Source organism: Pyrgilauda ruficollis, unplaced genomic scaffold, assembly GCF_017590135.1.
Source record: "Pyrgilauda ruficollis isolate IOZ18807 unplaced genomic scaffold, ASM1759013v1 scaffold98, whole genome shotgun sequence".
Classification (NCBI taxonomy): domain Eukaryota; kingdom Metazoa; phylum Chordata; class Aves; order Passeriformes; family Passeridae; genus Pyrgilauda; species Pyrgilauda ruficollis.
Genome location: NW_024531932.1, coordinates 669,047 through 685,848, shown reverse-complemented (window position 1 = coordinate 685,848; position 16,802 = coordinate 669,047). Strand labels below are relative to the sequence as shown.

At 50.0% G+C, this 16,802-nt stretch overlaps 1 protein-coding gene across 19 annotated transcripts in view; it reads left to right on the top strand.

The window, feature by feature from the left end:
• The window catches only part of COL13A1 (collagen type XIII alpha 1 chain), a 93,412-nt gene that overhangs the window by 55,772 nt on the left and 20,838 nt on the right, over positions 1-16,802 (top strand). For 10 of the 19 annotated variants that reach the window (XR_005957050.1, XM_041490027.1, XM_041490031.1 and 7 more), the window contains 17 exons: positions 2,657-2,701; positions 4,423-4,455; positions 4,968-4,994; positions 5,508-5,570; positions 7,344-7,397; positions 8,410-8,496; positions 8,965-9,018; positions 9,214-9,258; positions 9,836-9,904; positions 10,469-10,492; positions 10,901-10,954; positions 11,658-11,702; positions 11,944-12,096; positions 12,885-12,983; positions 14,132-14,173; positions 14,670-14,696; positions 15,963-16,043. Coding sequence is in view for 18 of the 19 variants with exons in the window: in XM_041490027.1 (XP_041345961.1) it covers positions 2,657-2,701; positions 4,423-4,455; positions 4,968-4,994; positions 5,508-5,570; positions 7,344-7,397; positions 8,410-8,496; positions 8,965-9,018; positions 9,214-9,258; positions 9,836-9,904; positions 10,469-10,492; positions 10,901-10,954; positions 11,658-11,702; positions 11,944-12,096; positions 12,885-12,983; positions 14,132-14,173; positions 14,670-14,696; positions 15,963-16,043 (1,002 nt within the window). In the remaining variant the exon portion in view is untranslated. The remainder of the gene's footprint in view (positions 1-2,656; positions 2,702-4,422; positions 4,456-4,967; positions 4,995-5,507; positions 5,571-7,343; positions 7,398-8,409; positions 8,497-8,964; positions 9,019-9,213; positions 9,259-9,835; positions 9,905-10,468; positions 10,493-10,900; positions 10,955-11,657; positions 11,703-11,943; positions 12,097-12,884; positions 12,984-14,131; positions 14,174-14,669; positions 14,697-15,962; positions 16,044-16,802) is intronic. The other 9 variants (XM_041490041.1, XM_041490035.1, XM_041490042.1 and 6 more) reach the window with 6 other exon arrangements.

Here is a 16,802-nt window from a genome sequence, read left to right as displayed (position 1 = left end):
GGTCTCCCATTAAACTGAACTGAAGGATGAACTCAGAGTGTTGCCTGGGAAGGAGAAAAGGCTGAAAGGAGAAGCTGTGTTTTGTCCTTGCTGAAACTCCCATGTTTCACTGCTAGCATTGGAACACCTGCTTTGCTCATGCCCATGCACAAGCACTAGCCAGCTCTTCATGTGGGTTCTGGCAAAGGGGAAGTCTCCAGTCATGTCCCAGGGTCATCCAGAGGGTGAGAGCCTTCCCTGGCTTGGGGCCACCCTGGAGACACAGTCTTGCTACTTGGCCCTTTATTTATGTCTTACACACCCCCTTTCAGGAAGAGCAGAGATGAAACCCACCACACTTTTTGGGATACAGCTCCAAATTGCAGCTCCAAAGGGGCACCTCTGCAGCTCCAAAGCAGCAGTTTCTTTCACACACAGACCATCATTTGTTACTGTCAAGGTCAATTTTCTCTTGACTTCCTTTCTTTTTGCTCAGAGGAGTTGAAGGGAAGTGCAGACACATTCTTAAATCAGCAGCCAGACCTCATTCAGTAGCAGCTCCTGAGCATCCAACAGCACGTGCATTTGTTGTCTTTGGAAATTGCTTCTTTCTGTTGTCCTCCCACCTAGGAGGATTGATTGGGACTCTGGAAGACTTTTAAATCTTCCAACTTTGGATCCAATTACCTGGACTACATTTTACCTTCTCTTTGCCTTGAGGAGCCCTGGACAAACACTATGATTCATAGATGTAGTGGCCAATTTTGTATGGACTATCACTGCTTTGGCTGGCAGTGAAGAATATCTCAGGCCTGAAGAAGTTTCCTAGCACCACACAGACCCCTTGTTCATTTAACCACCTCTCCCCACCCAGTGGCAGGTGCAGCACAACCTAGATTGTCTCTCAGCTGTTTTTTTCTGTGGCCACCATTTGTACTTTGATCATGTAAGGACCTAAATCTGTGTCTCATGAAGGTCATTAGGCAGTGATTGTGATCACCTGGGCCACTTGAATGAGCATTTGACTTAGTGCCCTGTCACATTCAGCTTCACTGATGTTTTCTTACTGAAAGATCCATAGCATAAGGCTTTTTCTCATGCTCTGAGGAAGGAGCCATAAAGTGCCCGCAGCCTTTCTTAATAAACCCCCTGACAATTTGCCTCTCACAGCAAAGAGCAAAAAGGAAGGGTATCTGCATTAACTGGCAGCTGATGAGCTGATCATGGTGAGGCATCATTGGCACCCAGAGGGGATAAAGCTGCTCACAGCAGGTAGAGCAGAGTGTGGGCTCTTTGTGTGAAGAGGAGAGGTGTAGCCTGACTCTTCCAGAGACGCGGGGGAGATGTTTCCTAAACCAGCACGAGGCTCAGGAGAGCTGGGACGTGCTACTGGTTGCCTTCCTGCAGCCCCCTGGGGAGCTGTGCTGGATGTTTTACCTTTGGTACCCAGCTCCTGACTCGGCTGTGCCATTCCAGTGCTGCTTTTGGTGGGAGGCTGCTGCTGCCTGGCTACGGCACTGTGCGCAGCTCCCAGGGCACGGGCATCACAAAGGGAGCAGCCCAGCGGGGACTCGCTGTGCTACAATGGCTTTCAAACACTTAAGGGTTTAAAGATGTTCTGCAGAGTTGTTTTTCCTGCTTTTTCTCCGGCGCTGGGTTTCTTTCTGTTCTTCAGTGGCGCACTGTCACGTTTGTTGCTGCCCTCTCTAATTAGCCCTAGTGCCTGTGTGATCCCGCCGGTGCCGGGGGCTGTGCCAGCATCATCAGGCTGCTGGCTCCGAGTTGCCCCTCTGGGGGTTACCGTGCTCCCTCTCACCGAGGGGGCTTTGCTTTTGCAGGGTGAAATAATTAAACAGCTCTTCCAGGAAAGTCTCTGGGAAGGGGGATTACTGTCACAGGCTGGGCTGCCCTGTGGGGATGGTCTCTGCAAGCAGAGTGGGTGTCTCCCAGCAGAAAACATCGGTCTTCCCTGCCGGGTCTTACTTAAAAAAGACAGGGAGCATAGTTGTGAAGGAGAGAGACCAATCCACGTTCTCCAGTACAAAGTATTCCTAATTAATGCTTTACTTTTCTTACTGCTGAAAATAGGGTAGTTAAGTGGACTATGTAAGGCAGGAGGTGCCTGCACTAGGTCGTGTATATTATGGTATTAGAAGGTGTTTTACAAAATACAATGCAATTACAAAAAGTTATTTTTTAAAAAAGCATATATATATCCCTGCTAAATAACCCAAGCAAGGACTGAACACCCACAACAAAATGACAGCACCAGCATGCAGATTGCCTGAGGATGTTTTATTTTCCAGTTATCAGCAGACAAAATTCAGGCTAGCAGCACGAGGCAACCCTTGGATTCTCTGTCTCTCCAAATAGGTTTGTTCATCCCAGAGTCACTGCAGGCTGAGTGCCTCCCTGTGCCCTACAGCAGGCTGGGATGTGGTGGCAGGGTATGGAGGCTGTGGCACTGCAGTGGGGTCAGTCCTGCTGTAAGGCTTGAGAGGGGCCGCTGATGGGAAATGGCCCCAGCTGGGGCAGTCAGGCGGGGAAGAAAGACGTGCCTCACCTCGCTCAGGAGGGTTTCTCATCTCCTGTGCCCTGGACTCTCCTCATGGAGCCCTGGGAGGACTCATCTCCTGTCTCTTGCTGTCTTTCTCTGTGTGTCTTGCTCTGCTTCCAGGGGGAGAGAGGCATGCCAGGGCTGCCAGGAAGACATGGCTCTAAGGTACCTTGTAACCAGAGGAGTGACGCTTGTCTGCCTGACCTCACCCCTAGCACTCGACTGCCCCTGATGCCCAGGCATCTCTGTGTGTGTCTGTGAGCCAGTGACTGTCCTCAGCTGAATTATTCATGCTTCTGAATTGCAAAATGCAGGGCCTCATTTATGAAGGCAGTGGTGAGGAAAGATGTGTTTTACACAGCAAATGGCATGCCCAGTCTGATGCTGACTTGCAACATCAGGATCTTAATGCTTTACACCAGTGAGAGCAGCCAGTTGCTGATGTTTGTAGGGAATTGGCATTTTGTAAATTGTCCCAGGTGACCACTGCAGGTGTGTGGTAGCCCAGCTGGGATGAGCAGGACTGCCCAAGTGGGAGCCTGGGCTAACACAGCGAGGAATCAGGGTCAGTGTGTGAGCAGCCCTGCATGTCTGTGGATTGCAGTTTAAGGATAAATACTAGAAAATAACATGGTCTGCATTCACTGCTGTTTGAAAGCTGAGAAATGAGGAACAGGCATCCCAAGGCTCTGCAAAAGCCTAACCAAAGCCACTTACTGCACGTTATCCCTTTCATGACTCCAGCCCATATTGGCTAGAACCTACTGACCCTGAGACAATCTGGAATGCTTTTTACCCCCATTTATTGCATAGAATCCCTGATCTCCGTCTTCTGTCCTTGTGTTTTTTAGCTTTTGTCCCCGATTTCTGTTTCAGAAAGCTGAGAGGTATGATCCTGCTGCTCTCTAGCTTCCCACTTCTCCTTGTTTGAACTTTTCCAAGCTTTCTTCACTTTGAATTTGGCTCCCAGTCCTCTGCACTGCCTCATGTGCTACATCCCAACCCCTCATATTTCCCAACTTCTAACACCAGTCCCTCCCTTCTCCTTAGTTATCCCTCACATTTGCCTTTTTAACTGGACCTTTTCTAACCAGGACCTAACGAATGCTAACACAGGGGACACAGAGATTTCAGAGAGGATGGTTGACAGGGACAACTTGCTTTTTGCATCAGTGCTGTTGAGGGAAATGTGACAGTCCCTGTGGGAGCAGCTGCCTCCTGAGGCTCCTAGGCACCTGTCTGGGATGGCAGGACAGCCAGCCTGCACTCCAAGGTCCTGTGGTGGTGGCTTGCTCTGCACTGCAGAATGACACCTGAATTGCACTGCTTGGAAGTTTTTTTCCCTAAGGTGTCTGGCTTCAGAGGTCTCCTGGCAGCATTTTACTGCAGGGTTTGTCTTCTGTGATAAGAACAGGTTGAGGGGGAATAGCAAGGCCAAGGCTCTGGGGTATGAGCCAGCCTTTCTCAGGATGCTTGAGCTGAGGTGTCTGGGCTCAAGCCTTGAAGTGAGGGTTTGGTTCTTGGTCTGTCTTTGCATTCCTCAGTTACTTGACACTGTTCTGCTTGTTGGCCTTTGCTTCCCTTGCAGGACTAAAACCAGGGATGGTGGGGGTGGGAATCCGTTTGTCTTGATGGGGTTGTGCTCATGGTGCCTGCCTTTGGAAGAGCTTTCTGGAACCCAGAGCCACTGCCATAGGTGAACAGGGAATGAGGACGTGTGCTGTGTGGTGTTACAGCATTACCCCGCTGAGTTGTGGAAAGGAGATGTGGATTTTGGCATTTTTAGTTTCACTTGACTGATACTGCTTCGTTTAAAAAAAAAATAAAAAAAATCAGTGTCCGATTAATTTCAAACAAGGTGTTGCTGTCTTTGCTCTCTCTGCCAGGGCGCTCCCGGGATGGCCGCCGCAGGGATGAAGGTCAGTTTTGGGCTGCGATGCCTCGAGTTGGGCACGGGCTGGGGCTGGGAGAGCGCAAGGCGCTGGAAAATGGTCGGACAGCTCCCACTGATGGGGAATATCAGAACTGCCTGCCTTTGGCAGAGGTACCAGACCTGTCTGCAGCCTCAGCCCTGGTGAGCTCATATCGGCACAGCCTCCCTCTTCTGTGCAAACAGAGCCGGGAGTGCCAAATTCCTCTGTGCCAGCACGTGAGTCCTGTCTAGCTCTGCTCTTTTGTATCTGGCAAACATGTGCAAGTACTGCAAGATGGCTGCTCTGTTCCATGGAAGCCATGAGTCTGAGGTTTGGTGGTTTCTTAGGGTTAATGAAGATAAAAGAAGTTCCAGGCACAAAAATTTGCAACTGAAGCACTCTCGTGCCCTTACTTACCAGCTCAAGGCCCCTATAGGTGAATACTCTGATAGCTCTAGGGGGATTTGTACTCTCTCCTCCTGGTTTGTCACTCTATTTTCCTGTCTCTTTCTCACCAGGGCGAGCCTGGGCTTCCAGGAGAAAAGGTACTCTCAGAAGGTTTTGCTCTGAGCCTGCACTTCTGGTTGGTTTGTGTATTTTTCCCCTCCCTGAGCAGCTGAGGGAGCTGAGAAATGTCTGTGTACTTCCCAAATCCAGGCCCTAATGGCACCTGCCACTCACAGCAAACTGTTAGTAGGATACAGTGATACCAAGGGAGAGAGGGACCATACTGCAAATATTTCCATCCTCCTGCTCATGTCTGTGTCCATGGGAACACCTTCCAGCTGCCTACTCCACAAGAGACACAGGGCACACTTTGCTTAGGAAGCAGATTCCCTCTGCCCCTTCCCTTGCCCCCTTTCTGCTCCCAGCCCTTCTGTGCCCCAAAGCCTTCCCATGTCCCTGCAGAGGGCTGTCCCCGTGTCAGTGCAGCGCTGCCCCATCCCTGTCCATCCCGGAGCAGCTGCCTCCTCTTGTTTGAGGCTGGCTGGCTTATGTTACAGCATGTGACAGCCATGTAACACACACGTTCTCTGTCTCTTTTCTTCCCCACCAAGGGAAATTCTGGAGTGCCAGGGAGGATGGGCCCCCCAGGTTTGCCAGGGAAGAGGGGGCAGCGGGTAGGACATTGCGTGTTTGGGCTGGGTGTCCTGGCAGCGCTGTGTTCCTGCCAGCAGAGCTGCTGTGTGCTGCATTGTGGTGCTTGCAGGGGATTATGTGTCCTGTGCTGGCTCTGGCCCCCTTGGTGAAGTGTGTTTGTGTGTTCCTGCTTGCAGGAGGTGGGGGCTGGGGGCAGGCAGGGCAGCATGAGATGCCTGGGATGTAGTCTTGTCCCGGGAACGATTAAGGACAGTGCCACTTCGCTTGACTCCAGAAATAACACCCTAAACAGGGATTCAGTAATCTGACCTCCTTCCTCAAGAAATCCACTGCTTTGCACCCTAGTTCTGGCAGCACAGGATGTTTTCAGTAGTTCTTATGGGCATGTGTATTCAAAACAGTCCTTGAATGAAAAGTGGGATACCAAGGCAGAATCAGGGATTCACAGAACCCTGGGACAGGATTAAGAATTATATTTTTACAAAAACCTTCAATACCAAACCTGTTCCTTGCATATGAGGTCTTGAAAATGTTTTCCCTCTTTCCAGGGAGAGAAGCATTAATTTAGCAATGTGCATGCTCTGGCAGGGAAAGAAAGCTGGGGAAGGGGGGGCTTGCAGGTGGCTGGAAGCCAAATTACCTTGGAGAAAGGGGTCACTGCACTCTAGAATTGCCTGACAAAAAAATTGCTCCTAGTAGATTATTTTCCAGGGAGCCACCAGTGCATGTCTGTTCCTGGAGCGTTGGTGCAAGTCCCCTGCATGTCAGATGAGTGCCCTTGAGCTCTGATGAGCAGCACCAGCCTCTGCAGGCCAGCAGCATGGCTCCAGGAGAGAGCTGGCCACCTGTGGGGGGAAAGAGGGTTTGAGTTGTTCTGTATAATCTGTACAAGTTGCTGAGTCTTGGAGCTGTGGCGATAGTGGCTAAGAACACACCTTTCCCTGGTGAAACATCCCTTCAGGGTAACAGAACCTCCAATGTCTCTCTCTGTCCTGGCAAAATGTAGACTCCCAGACAGGACACTGTGCCTGGAAAACATGGGTTTAGCAGCTGGGTGGAATGGTCTGAAGAGAACTTCGACATAAAGACCAGTAATTGATCTCCAATATTGAAAATACAGCCCAGGTGCCATGGTGAACTGAGCAAAGCCACTTCACCAAGGGAATGCTGGATGCTCTCCATTGCTCACTGCCCGTGGCATGGTGCCTCACACGGCTCAGCCTGCAGCTCTCCAGGCATCATCTTACACCATCAGCTGCTGGCTTTGCCATTTTTGCCACTCCTGCCTTCACTGCTTACAGACCAGAGTGTGTCCCAGAGCTTGGCTGCCAGCTGCGATGCTGCACTGCTTGGGTTTATTTGAGAGCATGAGTCTGGGATTTGGAGCTAGGGAAGAGGAGCAGGACATGGAGAAAGTCCTGCACTCCAATTAAAATTCACCCTGGGCAACAGCCTCTGTGGGCATATGGATCAGGGAAATCCTGTGCAGAAGAAGTGACAGGGAGAAGTGTTCAGCAGGCCAGAGGGATAGGGAAGATGCACAGGGGGGACTCTGGATCCCTTTCTTGTTCACCTTCCTTTGGAGAGAAATGGCAATGATGTGCAGGGAGGGTTAAAAGGATGGGCAAAAACATGTAATGTCTTGAGCTGGTACTGCTCAAGGTCTGTGCCCAAAATAAAATCCCTTGGGAAGGGAAAAAGGATGTGAAACCAGGAGCAGATCACCCTTTTACTGCTCCTCCAGGATGGAGAGCCTGCAGGGTCAGCCTTGACCATGTCTGTTTTGCCAACAGGGTGAGAAGGGACGAGCTGGTGACCCTGGAATTCCTGGACTTCCGGGCCCAAAGGTTTGTCTCTTTCTTGAATTTTTTTTTTTTTTTTTTTGGTGGGGCTACTCTCACCACTTTTCCTCCCTCCCTCCTGTGCCCAGCTCACACATTCTTAGCTGACTGTGGCAGCATGCTCTGCACTGCTCAGCTGAATGTCATCTTTGGTCAGGGATGTGAGGGAGGCGCACAAAAGATGCCTTTTTGTAGGAATGCAGTGAGGGGGAGGTTGTGGTCCTGGGAGCAGGACCACGGAATCGTGTTCCAGTAGCTCCCCTTTAAAAGCATGACCCCAGATGTAACGTGGCATTTTAGCCTCTCTCCTCCTCCAGGATCCATGGATGATGAGGAGCTGGGCTTTTTGGGAGCTGCACTGCTGTGCTCTGAGTAGGAGGAGTAACTTTGTGCTCAGAGAGACCCAGGGCAGGTCAGGTAAAGCTAAGCCCTGAAACTGGTTTTTCCCCTGTACTCTGAGATTTTCAGATAGAAATCACACCTTTCAAATCAGACTGGCACGGGGTGCTTTTTCTTTGGGAAAGGAGGCAGTGCAGTGAATGCCAGGGATGAGGGTGTAGTGGCAAAGCTTTCCTGTGGCTGCCTTATTATCTGCTCTGTGCAAAGGACATGGTGTGCAGGGCTGGGTGGCTGGTGACTGCAGCTCCAGAGGGAGGCATTCCAAAAGAAGCCATCATCAGGTGGTTTAGTCAGCTCAGTTTCATCAGCAGAAGAACACAGTGTTCAAAGGGAGGCTGGGGATGAGGCCTGTGCACAGACAGCCTTGTGTTGCCCAGTGCAGCCCAAGGGGTGAGTGTTGCTGTGGCTGCTGGCTGGGCTCCACAGGGACCCTCAGGCAGGACATGCTGTCCTGGTTCCTGGCCAGCTGCTGCCTCTGGAGCAGTGCTCTCTGGGCTGTCAAGAGTCCAGCTGATGGATCTTGTCTTGGCCGTGTCTCTAAGCCAGTATTTTGGCAAGTGAACTTGCAGAGGTGCAGAGTCTGAACTGAGACACGTGGCTTGTTCTTCTTTGCAAACAGGGAGAGAAGGGAATTGCTGAGAATGCCTTGGTGGGAGCTAAAGGAGAACCTGGCCCTCCAGGTCTGCCTGGACCCCCTGGACCAAAGGTGAGTGATTATTTTCCTTCACAGAGTTGTGTGTTGTGAGGGACTGCACCCAGCACAAGGTGTGTAGGGAGGAGCAAAGGTTGTATTCATCAGTGCCCACCTCTGATCACTGCTGGAGGGATATCAGGTTCTGCAGAGTGTTCTAGTACTGTTGTTCTAAATGCTGCAGGTGAGAGAGTTTGTGAACTGTTTTTGGAAGGAAAATAACCTTCTTGTGCTCAAATAATTCCCTTCTAAGCTCTGTGAGAAACCAGTGTGAACACTCCCTCTGCACTGGGTGGAACTGAAGGGTGCCTGGTGGGCAGTGGTGGCAGGAGATTTGGGCTGCCTGAGGAGAGGGGAACCCAGGAGGGGTGCTTGGCTGGTGCAGTTCTGCATTTCTTCCTCCTGGAAAAGCAAAGGCAGCAGTGAAGTTGCACCTGCTCAACACAACACAAACCCATGCCTCTCCCTTTCTCTCCCTGCCAGGGAGAAGCTGGTGATGTTGGTCAGCCTGGTGCTGCAGGATCACAGGGAGAAAAGGTATGGAATGCCTTTGCACAGCTGTGGGTTCTGAGCTTCAGATTTGTTCCTGTGTGTACAAAACTTAGCTGAGAAGGAGAATTTTAAATCAAGCTGTCTAGCCCAGACTGTTTCAGAGAACCAGCAGAGTGTGACCCTGGAGTTCAAGAAAGTGAAGGGACAGGCTTTGCTAAAACTGTGATCTTGCTGTTTCAGGGGGAACGTGGTTCACCAGGAGACCAGGGACCCATGGGCCCAAGGGTAGGTGTTCCTTCACTGACATTTTGGCCTTCAGAGGGGTCTGAGGATAGTGGGACCACACTGACAGTCCAGATTGGGTCTTGCTGTCACTAAGAGTACTCACAGATGGGCAGTGGCTAAGTTTGAGCTGGGCTGTTTCTCCACTCCATACCCTCACCCCTACATTAGAGGAAAACATTCTCCCAGGCCATCTCAGGGTGGCTCATTCTTGGGAGGAGGTGGGTTTGGACATCCCCATCTGGGCTCAGGTCCTTGACCTACCATAAAAAGGGCAGCAAGGGAGTAGATGCATGCACACATCTAACAATTGGTCAAACAATCCAGTTCCTGGATCCTGGCCTCAACTTCACCTCTTCCCAGACTACCAGCCTTGGTGGTTGTGGCATGGTGATCTGAGCTGGGCTGGCTACAATTCTGTAGGATCTCCTGCACTGCAGGGGCTTTCTTTAACAAATGAAGAACTGGACACTGGTGAAATGGGCTCCTCTGAGCCCCCTTTTTCAGAGTGAACCACAGCTCTGAGCCCCCCAAGGGAAGGGCAGTCCCAGCCCCTGGCTGAAGACCTGGTCTTTTGCAGGGCCCCAAAGGAGAGCCTGGGAAGGATGAAATGATGGACTATGATGGGAACATCAGTGAAGCTCTCCAGGTGAGCAGCTGCCCTCCTGTCCTGTGAGGTGACTGCTGCATGCTTGACCATTTCCCATGGGATGCAGACAGGGAACAGTGCAGATCTGCTTCCTTGGCAGTAGCAGCAAAGGGAGGCTTTGGTTGTGCCGCAGTCCCCTTCATCCCACAGCTCACTGCCTGCAGTGTTTTGGTGAATACCTGTGCACTGACTCTGGTGGACATAGAGGTGACATGAATGCCCGTGGGAGTGGCCCAGAGCATGGGGTGGGTGGTGAATAAAATCACCAAAGCTTCCTCACAAGGAGTGTGAGGATGGAGTGCAGTGAGTGAGTGGCTGTGCCCAGCTCTGGGCTGGCCTGGGCTCCACTGGGAAAAGGGAGAAATTGTGGAATAACAGCTCTGTGGGGCTTGGAGTGAGTTTTTAGTCTGGGTTTATTTTGGTTTTTTTTTTTCTCTTCTTAATTTTGTAAGCTCCTTACTCATCTGGGCCAGTGTTGCATTAGTGGAGAGCAAGCCAACTCCAGGAAAAAGCTTAATTTTCCAATGGTTGTTTTCTAATTGTTTTCACTTTTTTTTTTCCTAGGAAATACGAACTTTGGCCTTGATGGTGAGTTCCTGTCCATGCTGTGGGGTTTTGCACAAGTAGCCATATGTCCATCCTAAGCAGATGGCCTGACAATTTAGGTGCAGCTAAAACACTTGGCCTTTGCAATTGGGAGCTAAAGCTGGGGCAGCTGACAGCTGAAAGAAGAGCTCATCTTGCCTTCTGATCTTGGCACTTGAATTCTAATCAGGCTTTCATCTCTCTGCTTGAAGAGGTCGTACATGCTGCTCAGAACAGGCAGTGCTCAGAAGGAGCAGGGAAGAGCAGCTCTCATTGCTCATCCTCCCAACAAAATATGATTTTAGGAATCCCTTGGAATATTCCTCTGCGATCGCCCCTTAAACTTATGGGAGGTATTTGGTTTCAAACCACAAAAATACAAATATGAAAATAATTTTTTTCTTTATCTAGGGACCTCCAGGACGTCCAGGTGTGGCTGGACCTCCAGGGCCACCAGGACAGAAGGTATTGTCCCAGCTCAACTCTTGCAGACCTCAGGGAAACACAGGAGTGGTCCAGGCAGAATTCCCACCCCCAACTCTTCCCAGTGCTCCTATATTTCCTGTCCAGCACCATCAGACTGTCCTGCTGTCCTCTGCCACTCCTCCTCATACACAAAAATATCCTTAAAATCTCTTTTCCCACAATGATAATGCCTAATCTGAAAGATGAAGGATCCTTTCTACTTGTCCTCCCCTTCAGGAAGCAGCTTGTGGGAACCAGACTGTGGGATTGTGTTGGTTGGGGACTGAATGACTGCACTGGGAGCTGGCAGTCAGGATCAACAAGATTGGGAAAATGCTCAGGCAGTCACATAATGTAATGTTTCAACAGGGGTTTCCATTGGGTTTTTTGGTTTGTTGGTTTTTTTTTGTTTGTTTATTTTTTGTTTGTTTAGATTTTTTTTTTTTTTTGGTTGGTGTTTATTTTTGATTTTTGTTGTTGGGTTTTTTTTTCTTAATTCTATGACTGCAGCAAAACCCAGGAGTTTCCATGCTTTATTTTTGGTGATTACTGGGGAAGAATTTAGATTTTTCATGCTTTTTTTTCCTGTGAGTAGTCTGTGCAGGCTATTTCTGCAATGCCTGCCCTTTTTCATCACAGTTCCTCACAGAAGCAGTCAGAATAGCTGCTTTCAAAGTGCCAAAGTAACAATTCTGTATTTCAGGGTGAAATTGGCTTGCCAGGTCCTCCAGGCCACGACGGAGAAAAGGTAAGGAATGATGCTCTTCCCTTCAGAGGCCTTACCTGGGGTCATCTCTGTCAAACATCACACAGTTGCTTTTCCCATGAGGAAAAAGTATTTTGCTTCACAGAAAGGAGCATTAATGGTTAGTCAGTGTCTGAACATTTGTCATGGCAGCGCTACTTTGTCCTGTCTCCAAAGGGTGTAGCTGTCTGGGCCTTACTCCATCTGTAAGTGTTTCCCTTTCTCTTGTGTGAATTTTCTTTAGGGACCACGTGGCAAGCCTGGAGAAGTGGGCCCCCCTGGGCCTCAGGGACTGCCAGGAAAGGATGGACCCCCTGGGATGAAGGGAGAGCCAGGCCACGTCGGGGTCAGAGGAGAGAAGGGCGATAAGGGAGAGCCAGGACAAGCAGGCTCACCGGTGAGTCAGCCAAAGCCTCCCCAGGTCCATGGAGCAAGGTCCCAGGGCTCCCTGGGTGCCCCAGAGCCCCTGCAGGGTGGGTGCTGCTGCTGTGTGAAGTGTCACAGTGTGGGAGATCCTGGCACATGTGTTGTCCTCTTGCTGGAGTGGCTGTTCCCAGGCTCCTGCCCTGCTCTCTGGGCACTGTGTCCCTTGCTCAGCTTGCTGCCTGGTGTCTTGCTGGCCCTGGAACGCTGCTGGAAGTGAGCAGGTGTGGCTGTGAGCCAGGAGGCTGAGGCACCAGCAGACCCCCTCCTGGCAGGGCAGCTCCGTGGGGTAACCCTCACAACCCAGCCGCTAGCTGGGCAGTGCCCAGCCTCCCTGCTTCAGTCTGTCACAGCTCCTGTGTGCCCTGCACTGCTCAGGGGGGCTTGTGCAGCGACTTCCTGCCTCTCTATGGGATTGGAGGATGAAACTCCAGCTGTCTCAACAGCTGGCTGTGGGGAGTGATTGCCAGCATGGACTCCAGCAAGCTGCATAACCCTGAGCAGAACTTGGAGGCAGGAAAGCAGCACCCCATCCCCACTCTGGGGACTGCTACACCCACAGTGACAGGAGGATGTTCAGCCATTTGCCCCTCTGCTTTCAATGCTAGTGAAGTCCTGCATTTCCCTGGATACCTGGTGGATGTCCAAGGTTTTCAGAGTGCTCTTGGGATGACCAGAGCCAGTCCTGGCTCTTACACTGCCATGTTATATGTCTGCCTGACGTAGCTGTGCAAAACTCCACAAATCTTTCTTGATCTATAGGGTCTAGATGGCCCCACTGGAGAGAAAGGCGAACAAGGTGACCAAGGGATACCAGGACCACCAGGACTGCCAGGGCCCATTGGACTTCCAGGATTGACAGTAAGAATGGAAAAGAAAAGGCTGCTCTTTCCTGCTTGGTGAAGAGAAAATAGCACAGAGCAGCACAGAGGGCTTGTTTCCCAAAGTGCTGGCTGTCCTGGGAGCCTTAGAGCCCTACTCCTCTGCTAGGTGTCACAGAATGTCCCTGAGACCTCCAGCAGCACACAGGGAATGTGAAACATGTGGTCTGTTCCCAATTCTCCTGGGGGAGCTGCTGCTTGCCAGCACATGGGCGGTGCACAGGCAGCTTCAGTGGAGGGAGGCTCCCGAGCACAGCTGGTGGTGATGGGCTCTGCTGTGGTGTGCAGGGAGAGAAGGGGAGCTGGGGAGCATGGGACAAAGGGAATCCAGGAGAGTCGGTGGGTCACTGCTCCTGTGTTCCTGTGGGATCTCAGCAGCAGGGGAGGGATGATCTGACAGCAGTGCTGGAAGCTGGCACACCCCCTCTGGTGACACCCCTTGGCTGGGGACAGCAAGCCTCATGGTGAGGGGCTGCACCAGCCACCTCTGGCTCCTGATGCCCTCCTTGCCCTGACACAGGAACAATCTGTCTCACAACCACCAATCGATAAGGAATGCCTAGGGAAGAACAGATCTTGGGAAGCATAACAAATTCTTTCCTCAGCATTTGCACTAAATTATTTCCTGGCAATTATTTCCATGTGTATGTATACACATGTAATTTTTTTTCCCCCAAAAGATTTTGGTGTTCTTGAATTTGCTTGTTCTTCCCTCAAAGCTCACCCCTAGCTTTGGAGTGCCCTGCAGCAAGAAGTCCCACAGGCTATTGCCATGTGTGGAGCCAGACACCTTCTTTAATATCTTTTACTCTTGGACCCTATGCCTCCTTGTAGGAATGGTGGTAGAGAAGTGGAAGTGGACCTTTCTTTGGAAAAAACCTCACTGCTTTCCCTCCTCTTAAGGATTGGCAACTTCTGCATAACCCTCCCCTGAGTCCTGCTGCTGCTTCCCAGCCACTCAGTCCTGGGCTGCTGCTGCTTCCTAACGCAGTGCTTAGGTGGAATCCAGGCTTCCCAGCCTGGCAGAGGAGCCCTGCTGCACCCTGTGTCCTGTCTCCCCTCTGAGCAGCCCCACTTTGCCCCTGAGAGCAGCACATTGATGGTGGTTTCTCTTGTGTTGCTTTCCAGATATCTGGGCCCCCTGGACCCCAAGGCCCTCCAGGACCTCCAGTAAGTTTGAGTCATTCACCTGAGGAGCCAGGGAATGGGATTAGAGCAGGCAGTGGCTGGGGAGGATTCTGTGTGGAGAAGACAGCCAGAACCACTGCAGTGTTGAAATGGGAACATGCTTGGTATCACTCCCAAACCCACCCCCAGGGAAGGGCAGAGCTGCAGTGGGCTGGGAGGGCAAAGAAAGAAGGTTTTGTTAGTTGGAGATGAAAGGGAAGACAGTAGTGAGATGGGATGGATGGGATTAAAGGGATCAACTGCAGAAATTGTCTTAACAGCACACCTGGCCCCCTGCCAGGGTGTGCTTGGCAAGAGGCTCCTGGTTAGGGATGGGAACAGTACATGAAGTGCCCATTACACAAATAAAGAGGCTTTTGGGCTGAGCCTTCCTGCCCCACAGAGCAAAACCTTTGTACTGCATGCTTAACTGGGAAGTCTGGAGTTTAAAGCCCATCCTGAAACATTACTTACATCTTGTCTCTCATCCCAAATACAGGGTCTTCAGGGTGTCCCAGGACCCAAGGTAAGGCTATATAAAGTATTGCATACTGAAATGTAACAAAGTTTGTCCCAGGTGCTAGAATTCCCTTTAGTAACATCTTTGTAGTTCAGGTGGTTCTTTACTTCCATCTTGGTAAGAGGATAAATCCTTCTGGATATTTTCTTGAAGGAAATGGATTAGCAGCTCTCATTTTAGGACCCAGAAAAATGGTAATTCCCTCCAGTTTTCACCCAGAGAAGTGGGAATTCACTGGTCTGTGGAATTCTGCCCATGAGAACACAGTTGAAATCTTTGTCTGGAGGGTGGAGGTCTGTACAGTGGGATGAATAGTCTGCTGCACAGTCCTAAGGAACTGAGCTCTAGCTAAAAATTAGTCTTAAAATTACCCTGTACATTCTGCTGTAAAGAAACTCAATGTCCTTGGTGATGAGAATCTTTCTAATCTCCGTCTAAATTCTCAGCCTGCACCATTGGCTTGCCCACTGTAAAACTGTTTCCTACACAAAAAATAGAGAAGTGGAAATCTTCAAGAAGAGCTGCATATTTCTGGTGAGGTTCTGGGCAAAGATTGGAAAATGTGCAAAGTGTCTTAATTTTAATTATTCTTAGTATTTGGCCACCAGCATTGTTTGGGCACTAAAAGGGATGGATATGTTTCAAAAAGCCTTGTAAACAGCAATGAGGAGGAAAAAAGTTTTGGGTTACATTGTGAATTTAAGAAAAGGAGTATTTTGTTTAATATTGCTTTATAGTTTATAATAGAGAGTTTTAAATATACAGCTGGGAAAAGAATGCTGAAATTATTTTTTTTTTCTGAAATGTTGAAACTGATGCCTTAGCATTTACAAAAGGCTCTCCAAACATTATTTCTGTGTGATTTTTCTTCAAGGCTTTTAGACACCTGTCATTCACTTCCAGTGCATCCACATCTGAAAATGTAAACCCACCGTATCAGATAACTTCTGGTTATTTATATTTATATATAAATATATATATACAGCAACAACAGCAGGGGAGAGCAGCACCAGAGTGAGCTCAGCTCTCCTCTGAACATCTTTACCTACAGGGCCTGGGTCTCCTCTTATTGCTGCTGAGTTAAAGCAGGTGCTCACACAGGGGTAATTTGAATGGCAGTGGTTTTCTTCAGATTTGGCTCAGAACTGAGCTAAAGCATTACTCTGCTGCCTCTTGTATTCCCTCTGCTATCCAGTGCTCTCTGAGGGGAGGAATGTTTGTTATATAAGTGCTGTTATGGTGGGTTTATTTTCTGCTCCATCCTTCCTTTAGGGGGAAGCAGGGATTGATGGAGTGAAAGGAGAGAAGGGTGCCCAGGGTGAAAAAGGAGACAGAGGGCCACTGGGATTACCAGTAAGTATCCAGGAAGCAAGCAGCACATTGAGAGCCAAACTTAATATCAGCTGTAAAAGGATCCCTCAATAGGAGACGCACGTGGGGATTTGGTATGTAAAGTCAGAGAAAGAGATTGTCTATAAATAACTGTGCCTTTGCTTTTTAAACCCAAAGCCTCAATTTCTGTACTGAGCCTTCAGCTTCTAGATCTGTTGAATAGATGAGCGATCACTTTATTTCCTCCTGCTTCTGGCAGGACTGGAAAAATCCAGCAGTAGCTTTCCTGGAAATTCTCTGCACTTCAGGGCAAGATGAGAAACACAAGTCAGAGATGGGGGAAAGAGAAATGCCTTCCCCAGCCGTTTGTCTCCTGGGCTAAGCTTTGTACAAAGCATGGTGGTTCTTAGTGCACCCAGCTCCTTTGGTAGCTGAAACATTCCTGTCCCTTCTGCCAAGGAATCAGTGCTCCCTCTGGCCCAGTGTGCCCTGGTGTGTGAACTCAGTTCCAGCAGCCTGGTATTAGAGCACTGCTTGGCTTAGCAAGGGACATTGGGGCACAGTGTATTATAGAGGGGTTGCAGGAGCTTTAGGCACAAACCTGATGATGAGTTGGTGGTAACTTAGTCCCACCCAGTTGTTCCACCAGCCCCCAGGTTCTCTCATCATAAAAAGCACTAGTGGCACAGTAGATCTTCCCCCTTCCCCAAATGTTCTGCCTGGAACAAACACTGCAGAGTGCATCTCATGTGCTGTGTGGCTTGTTGTCCTGTGTTTGAC